Here is a 9014-nt window from a genome sequence, read left to right as displayed (position 1 = left end):
TTAACATCCTCAGCTTTAATAACTTTTTCCTTCATAGATTTCTTTGCCTCTTGCATATCTTCAGGACTGAGATATAATATACCCCTCCTCTTCGGAGTGGGTTTAGCCGGTGGTTCGGGAAGAGTCCAATCATCATATTTTTTAATATGTTATTCAATAATTCTTCAGCTTGTCCAATAGTCCGTTCCTTGAAAACACAACCAGCACAACTATCTAGGAAGTCCCTAGAAGCATCGGTTAGTCCATTATAGAAGATATCAAGTATTTCATTTTTCTTAAGAGGATGATCAGGAAAAGCATTAGGTAACTGACAAAGCCTCCCCCAAGCTTGTGGGAGACTCTCTTCTTTAGTTTGCACAAAGTTAAATATTTCCTGTAAGGCAGCTAGTTTCTTATGAGCAGGAAAATATTTTTTAGAGAAATAATAAATCATATCCTGGGAACTACGCACATAGCCAGGAGTACGAGTATTGTACCAAGCTTTAGCATCAACCTTTAATGTGAAAGGAAATAATTTGAGAATAAAGTAATAGCGAATTTTCTCATCATGAGTAAAAAGGGTGGCTATATCATTCAACTTAGTAAGATGTGCCACAACAGTTTCAGTTTCATAACCATGGAAAGGATCAGATTCAACCAAAGTAATTAACCCTGGGTTGACAGAGAATTCATAATCCTTATCATCAATAAAGATAGGTGAAGTAGCAAACTTAGGATCACATTTCATTCTAGCATTCAGAGATTTTTCCTTATACTTGCATAGTAATTTCTCTAGATCATCTCTATCCCTACAAGCAAGAATATCTCTAGTTGTCTCCTCATTCATAACATAACCTTCCGGTACCTTAGGCAATTCATATCTAGGAAGGCTAGTTCTAGCAGATGTTTCAGGAGTTTCAGTTTCAAGCTCATCATCGGATTCAACAACATCATGTTGTATTACTCTAGCAATTTGTTCATCAAGAAATTCACCAAGTGGCACATCATCATTATCAAGCAAGGTACTAGCATCATCATAAGCATTATCCATAGAAGAAGTAGCATCATCAATAACTTGCGACATATTAGAATTGGTAGCATGTGGTGGTGTTGCAAGCTTACTCATAACAGAAGGTGAATCTAAAGCAGAATTGGATTGCAGTTCCTTACCTCCCCTCGTCTTTGAGGGATAAATCTTAGTCTTAGGATCCTTCAGATTCTTCCTAGTGATAAATTGATAATAATCCCAAGTGACTCAACAAATATAGCTATGCTCCTCGGCAACGGCGCCGGAAAAAGGTCTTGATAACCCACAAGTATAGGGGATCGCAACTGTTTTCGAGGGTAGAGTATTCAACCCAAATTTATAGATTCGACATAAGGGGAGCCAAAGAATATTTGAAGGTATTAGCAGCTGAATTATCAATTCAACCACACCTGGAAATTAATTATCTGCAGCAAGTAATTAGTAGAAAAATAATATGATAGTTTTGATAGTAGTGACAACAGCAATAGTAACAGTAACACTGATAGCAGTAATTTAGTAGCAAGGGTAACAGTGATGATAGCAGTAGTAACTTAGCAGAAACTATGTAAGATAAATTCATAGGCATTGGATCGGTGACTTGTTGGATGATATCCATCATGAGACAGTTATAACCTAGGGCGATACGGCACTAGCTCCAGTTCGTCAACATAACGTAGGCATGTATTCCGTAAATAGTCATACGTGCTTATGGAAAGAACTTGCATGACATCTTGTGTCCTACCCTCCCATGGTAGCGGGGTACATATTGGAAATTAAGGGATATTAAGACCTCCTTTCAATAGAGAACCGAAACAAAGCATTAACACATAGTGAATACATGAACTCCTCAAACTACGGTCATCACCGGGAGTGGTCCCGACTATTGTCACTCCGGGGTTGCCGGATCATAACACGTAATAGGTGACTATAACTTGCAAGATCGGATCTAAAACATGCATATAATGATGATAACATAAACGGTTCAGATCTGAGTTCATGGCACCCGGGCCCAAAGTTACAAGCATTAAGCATGGCAAAGCCATAACAACATCAATCTTAGAACATAGTGGATACTAGGGATCAAGCCCTAACAAACTAACTCGATTACATGATGAATCTCATCCAACTCCTCACCGACTAGCGAGCCTACGAAGGAATTACTCACTCCCGGTGGGGAGCATCATGGAATTGGCAATGGAGAAGGGTTGGTGATGATGAAGGACGAAGATCCCCCTCTCCGGAGCCCCAAACGGACTCCAGATCTGGCCTCCCAATGAAGAATAAGAGGTGACGGCGGCTCCGTCTCGTGGATCATGATAATTCCTTCTCCTTGATTTTTTCTGGAAAAATAGGATTTTATAGCGTCGGTTTCAGGGTCTGCGGGGCCACCAGGTGGGGACAACCCACCTGGGCACGCCAGGAGAGGGGCGCGCGCCCTCGTGGGTTGTGCCCACCCAGGTGCCCCTCTCTGGCAGGTCTTGGCTTCAGAAATTCTCATTTATTGCATAAGAATTCCCCGCAAAGTTTCGTTCCATTCCGAGAACTTTTATTTCTGCACAAAAACAACACCATGGTAGCTCTGCTGAAAACAGCATCAGTCCGGGGTTAGTTTCATTCAAATCATGCAAAATAGAGTCCAAAACAAGAGGAAAAGCGTTAGGAAAAGTAGATACGTTAGAGACGTATCACCGAGCGTATCCTTCGCACTCTTAATGACTAGCACGTTGCTCTTTCACTCCAATGTGCCTCCCCGGTTTTGGCCGGAAGCTCTCGCCACCGCCACCCTCCTCATCAACATCTGCCCGTGTCGCCCACGCTGGAACTATGCCCCTCACCATCTCCTCTTTGGTGCGCCCCCATCTTATGATGGCCTTCGCATCTTTGGTTGTCTCTGCTATCCTAGCATCGCCACCACTGCACCTCATAAGCTTGCACCTTGCTCCGTCGCTTGCATCTTCCTCAGCTACCTACCTAACACTAAAGGCTACTGCTGCTACTATCCTGTCTCACATCATGTATTCACCTCCTGACACTTTTACTTTGATGAGAAGGTGTTTCCCTTTCAGCAGCAGGTACCTCTCGTCGCCCCGTCACCGCCGGCCACTGGCGGCCCTTCGGCGACCCCGTCATGTGGACGGCCCCGCTCGGCTCTTGGACTGCCTCCGGGCTTTGGCGGTTCTCGCGCTGTGGGATGAGTTGCGCCTCGCGCCCCCACGACGCCCTCGCCGTCACTGCCGGCCTTGCCGCCGGCTCCCTCCTCGGCCGCCTCGGGCGCGGCCCCCTGCCGGCGTCTTCACCCGACGTCTCGTCGGCCGCCTCGCGGGCGCCCTCGCCGGCCTCGGCTGCCCCCTCGCCGGCTGCTGGCTCGGCCGTCATCGCCGGCTCGCCCGCCGCCGCCGTCTCGGCCGCTGCCGTGGGCCCCGCTGCCGCCGTTGCCCTGCCTCTCGGCATGATGACTCGCGCCTGGGCCGGTGTGCTCCGGCCGAGCACGCGCTACTCTTCCGACGAGTATGTGTGCGCCGCCTCGACTTCGACGCCATCACCCATCCCCACCTCCGCTTGCGCTGCCCTTCGGGATCCCCAGTGGCTCACAGCGATGCAGGAGGAGTTCGATGCCCTGCAGCGCAACCGCACCTGGCATCTTGTTCTGCGACCCCCTCGTGCCAACGTCATCACTGGCAAGTGGGTGTTCCGCCACAAGACTCGTCCGGATGGTTCTCTCGAGTGCTACAAGGCTCGGTGGGTGGTTCGTGGTTTTCGACAGCGCGCGGGCGTGGACTTCACTGACACTTTCGCTCCGGTTGTGAAACCGGGCACGATCCGCACTGTGCTTCAGTTGGCGGTCTCGCGAGCCTGGCCTGTGCATCAGTTGGATGTCTCCAACGCCTTCTTGCACGGTCATCTTGCCGAGCAAGTGTTCTGTGAGCAGCCCACTGGTTTCGTCGACGCCGAGCATCCAGACTTCATGTGCTTGCTCTCCCGTTCTCTTTACGGGTTGAAACAGGTGCCACGGGCTTGGTACCAGCGTATCGCATCCTTCCTGCAGTCTCTGGGCTTTCGGTCCACTCGCCCTGATGCCTCACTCTTTGTGTATCATCAGGGAGCTGACACCGCATATCTGCTGCTCTATGTCGACGACATCATCCTCACGGTGTCCATCCCAGAGCTCCTTCAGCGGTTGACGGCTCGTCTTCGTGATGAGTTCACCCTCAAGGACTTGGGGCCTCTGCACTACTTCCTCGGCATCGAGGTGGTTCGTCGAGCTGACGGCTTTTTTCTGCATCAGCAGAAGTACGCCCACGAGCTTCTGGAGCGTGCCGGTATGCTTAACTGCAAGCCGGCGCCCACCCCCGTCGACACGAAGGCGAAGGTCTCTGCTATGGAGGGGTCTCTCGCGTCCGATGCAGCGTTCTATCGCTCCATTGTTGGTGCTTTACAATACCTGACGCTGACCCGACCAGACCTGCAGTATGCTGTTCAGCACGTGTGCCTCCACATGCACTCACCGCGTGACTCTCATTGGACCTTGGTGAAGCGTATTCTCCGTTACATATGCGGCACCATGTCCTTGGGACTCACCCTGATGGCCTCCGCCTCCACCGACCTCGTCGCCTACTCGGACGCCGACTGGGTAGGCTGCCCCGACACCCGGCGCTCTACATCCGGCTATTGCGTCTACCTTGAGCCCTCGTTGATATCTTGGTCATTGAAGCGACAGCCCACAGTCCCGCTCCAGCGCCGAGGCAGAGTATCGGGCCGTGGCTAACGCCGTGGCCGAATGCTCTTGGATCCGTCAGCTGCTCCAGGAGTTGCTTTGTGATGTTCACAAGGCCACTCTTGTCTACTGCGATAACGTCAGCGCGGTCTACCTCTCCGCCAATCCGGTGCACCATCGACGTACGAAGCATATTGAGCTCGATATTCACTTCGTGTGAGAGCAGGTTGCCCTAGGCCGTATTCGGGTTCTCCACGTTCCGACGACGCAACAGTTTGTTGATATGATGACTAAGGGATTGCCTACTTCCGTCTTCGAGGAGTTTCGGTTCAGTCTCTGTATATATATGCGCACCAGCATCCAATCAATACAACAAATATTGTATTGTCAAACAATCTCTCTACAAACAACATAGCTAGAAGACCGTGCGACAGTGCCGAAACCGCAGTCAACGTTCAACGGATGTGGAAATCTGAAGTTTTTAACTCCAAATCTCTCAGATTATACTGCTGCAAGGCAAAAGCGACGACTTGAGAGTGGAGTCGTCTGCAAGTCGACGGACGTTTCGGCCTGAGAAAGACAGCCCCCGAATGGTTTGACCAGAGCGCACACCACAACTAGCAGCCCCCCATCCATGTACGTCGCTTTCAGTCGGTACTCGGTACGTGCGTCGAACGCGCCACAAGCCGTCAAGTCCACCTGAATTTTGCCTTACCACTTGACCAAAGCACACAAGAAAACGGAGGATTCACACACCCGCAGGCAGCACCCATTGCCATTGCCAAGAACAGAGCGCCGGCGTTCCTTGGCGCGCCATGCTTCTCCACCCTCACCACCTGGTTACTCTGCTCCTGCTCCTCGTGGCTGCAGCGAGCGGCGACGGCGTGCAGTTCACCTATAACGGCTTCGCGGGCGTGAACCTGACGCTCGACGGCGCGCTCGTCATGCCCAACGGCCTGCTCATGCTCACCAACGGCACCATCCAGACGAAAGGCCAGGCCTTCCACCCGTCCCCCCTGCCGTTCCGCGGCGACGGCGAGGCGAACGGCACCGGCGCCGGCGCCGCGCGGTCCTTCTCCACCACTTTCGTCTTCGCCATCTTCGGGCAGTACGCGGACCTGAGCAGCCACGGCATGGCCTTCTTCGTCTCCGCGTCCAGGGAGCTGCTCTCCACGGCAATGCCAGGCCAGTTCCTGGGCCTCCTAAACGACACCGACGGCGGCAACCGGAGCGACCACATCTTCGCCGTGGAGCTCGACACGCTCTTCAACGCCGAGTTCCGTGACATCAACAGCAACCACGTCGGCGTCGACGTCGATAGCCTGGTTTCGCTCCGTTCCGCTGACGCCGGGTACTACGACGACGGCACCGGGATGTTCCGGAATCTGAGCCTGATCAGCCGGAAGGCCATGCAAGTGTGGGTCGACTACGACGGCGGGGCCACGGAGGTCGCCGTGACCGTGGCTCCCCTGGGCGTGGCCAGGCCCAAGAGACCCCTCCTCAAGACCACCGTCGACCTCTCGGGCGTGGTGCAGAGCACGATGTTGGTCGGATTCTCGTCGGCGACAGGTGTCCTCGCCACACGCCACTTCGTCCTGGGCTGGAGCTTCGCGCTGGACGTGCCAGCCCCGGCACTGGACATCTCGGCGCTGCCGGCCTTGCCACGGGCCTGGCCAAAGCCACGGTCCAGGGTGCTGGTGATCGTGCTGCCCATAGCGTTGGCAGCTCTGGTACTCGTTCTGGGCATCGGAGTGTACATCTTTGTACGACGGCGTCTCAAGTTCTCGGAGCTGCGCGAGGACTGGGAGGACGCCTTCGCCCCCCACCGATTCTCATACAAAGAATTGTATCACGCGACCAAGGGGTTCAGCGACAAGAACCTGCTCGGGGCGGGAGGCTTCGGAAGTGTGTACAGGGGCAAGCTCCGCAAGCCGGGCATGGAGGTCGCCGTAAAGAGGGTGTCTCATGAGTCAAGGCAGGGGATGAAGGAGTTCGTCGCCGAGGTCGCAAGCATCGGACGGCTACGGCACCGGAACCTCGTGCCATTGCTTGGTTATTGCCGGCGCAAAGGGGAACTTCTCCTGGTTTACGATTACATGCCAAACGGAAGCCTTGACAAATACTTGTATGATGGATCGTCAACAGGTACACTGGATTGGCCTCAAAGATTTCACATAATCAGAGGCGTGGCTTCTGGGTTGTTGTATCTCCATGAGGATTGGGAGCAAGTTGTCATCCACCGAGATGTGAAGGCAAGCAATATTCTTCTGGACGGCGAGATGAATGGGCGGTTAGGGGATTTCGGGCTTGCAAGGCTGTACGATCATGGGACGGACGCCCATACAACACATGTGGTTGGTACCATGGGCTACCTAGCTCCTGAGCTCGGACACACCGGCAAGGCAACCCCGTCGACCGATGTGTTCGCCTTCGGTGCATTCCTTCTGGAAATCACGTGTGGGCGGAGACCAATCGAGCAAAACGAGCACGACAACCGCATCGTGCTCGTCGATTGGGTGATCGAGCAATGGCGCAAGGGTTTGATCATTGGCGTAGTGGATACGAGGATTCCAAGTGGGTTTAGTCAGGATATGGTCTCACTGGTGCTGAAACTTGCGTTGTTATGCTCGCACCCATTGCCAAATGGAAGGCCAACCATGCGGCAGGTCATGCAGTACCTCGACGGCGACATGGTCCTCCCGGACTTGTCGTCGGCGTACCTCAGTTTCACCATGCTGGAGCGGATGTATGATGGGGACTTCAACCAGAAAATGTTACCATACGCATCGTCGACGAGCATGGGTGCAGTTTCTGATATCTGTGGAGGAAGGTGGCAATGTTCTTGCGGTAAGTAGGATTGTGTAACTAACTATTAACTGACCAGTGGCTCCTATACACACATCTATGTTGTACTCCTGAAATGTATGACCTGATGGTTTACCTAATTCATGGTTGAACTGCCTATAAACAGAACAATGCAATCAAACAAGTGACATGTGTTTTTCCCGCACAAAAGGAAGAAGCGATATGTGTTTTTGTTTTATTTTCGGAGGTATTCGAGCTATGGAACACACGTATCTCTATTTAGAACGCTCAACGTAGCCTTCTCTCGCCTTAATTATAGGATCCTAATATAAGGGGAATGTTCTCTCCCCTAATACCCCGGCGCGAATAAACATTCCGCCAGGGTACATCAGAGTGATGATAAAAAAACCACACTGGTACATTCACACCTCACCCCCCCCTCCCCCGGGATTTCGTGATTTCTTTGGTGATTTGAAGCAATTCGAAGGGACTAATGTTCTGAGATATAAAGTAGTTTCCTTTTCCCTAGAGATGACCCTAGGTTATCGAAACCACGGGGTGCTTTGCTAAAGAGAAGGTGATTTTCTGCAAGCACTTGTTTTTTTTATTTTGCAAGGATTCTGCAAGCACTTGTTAACAGAATAGTTCCAGTTATCGGGACCAAAAACACACAGTTTATAACCAAAAAAAGGAAAATAGGCCAGTGCTTAAGGTTTTACCAGCAACTGTATATTTGCGCTTGGGATCCTGTCTAGGTATTCAACATGGTTCTGGTAGACAGCGTTACAAATATGTAGTCAACGTGTTGTTTGTGGAGATGTGTCCAAATAACTCCACGGCCGACATGTAGCCACACAGTGGTTCTGTTGTCCAACCATGTCCCTTATCGTCTCGCGAGGTTACCTCGATTATTAAGAATTAAACTAGACCAGCGCATATGACGTTTAATGATTACACTGTTTATAACCTAGAGAATAGTTTTCCGCTATCGTACTAATCTTACTTTCACTAACATTCGGCATAGCCTTCCGCTCCTCTCTACACTTAACCTCTCCTATAATCGATCCTCGGTATCCCGGGTGGATGCAAGGCCTTAGATGAGACAAATACAAGAGACAAAATCGTTGCATAACACATAGAAATAACATTTCTTTAAAATAAACCAACAATCCCGTTGCACGAGTAAATGGGGCTGCGAGGCTATGCCTGAACCCTTAGCCTAAGAGGACTACTCGTGCATCACAAATAAATCACAGGCAAAAGACATTGCAGATGGTACTTGAAGATGATGGTTGAAAATAGTATTACAATGTCGTTGTAGGTGAGGTACTCTAGTTATAAGTTTACGGCTATGCCTACGGGGATGAAGACTACATTGGCGGAGATGAATATGGGGATGTTTCTTGTAGATGGGAATGGTGTTGGCTATGAAGGAATGGCTTGTTGGATGAGTGACTCCTTTCGTTGAAGGGTTTTCTTCTCCTTTAA

At 51.0% G+C, this 9014-nt stretch overlaps 1 protein-coding gene across 1 annotated transcript; it reads left to right on the top strand.

Moving 5' to 3' along the window:
* The first annotated feature begins 5385 nt into the window (after positions 1-5385).
* On the top strand, positions 5386-7743 carry LOC109731895 (L-type lectin-domain containing receptor kinase SIT2). Its single transcript, XM_020291072.4, has one exon. The coding sequence runs from the start codon at positions 5537-5539 to the stop codon at positions 7574-7576; it is 2040 nt and encodes a 679-aa protein (XP_020146661.1). The 5' UTR covers positions 5386-5536; the 3' UTR covers positions 7577-7743.
* Positions 7744-9014: the final 1271 nt, after the last annotated feature.

Source organism: Aegilops tauschii, chromosome 2, assembly GCF_002575655.3.
Source record: "Aegilops tauschii subsp. strangulata cultivar AL8/78 chromosome 2, Aet v6.0, whole genome shotgun sequence".
Lineage (NCBI taxonomy): Eukaryota > Viridiplantae > Streptophyta > Magnoliopsida > Poales > Poaceae > Aegilops > Aegilops tauschii.
This window is presented reverse-complemented; position numbering and strand designations above follow the sequence as displayed.

Coding starts and splice junctions, on each gene's coding strand:
- LOC109731895 (XM_020291072.4), top strand. CDS start 5,537: ATGCTTCTCCACCCTCACCACCTGGTTACTCTGCTCCTGCTCCTCGTG.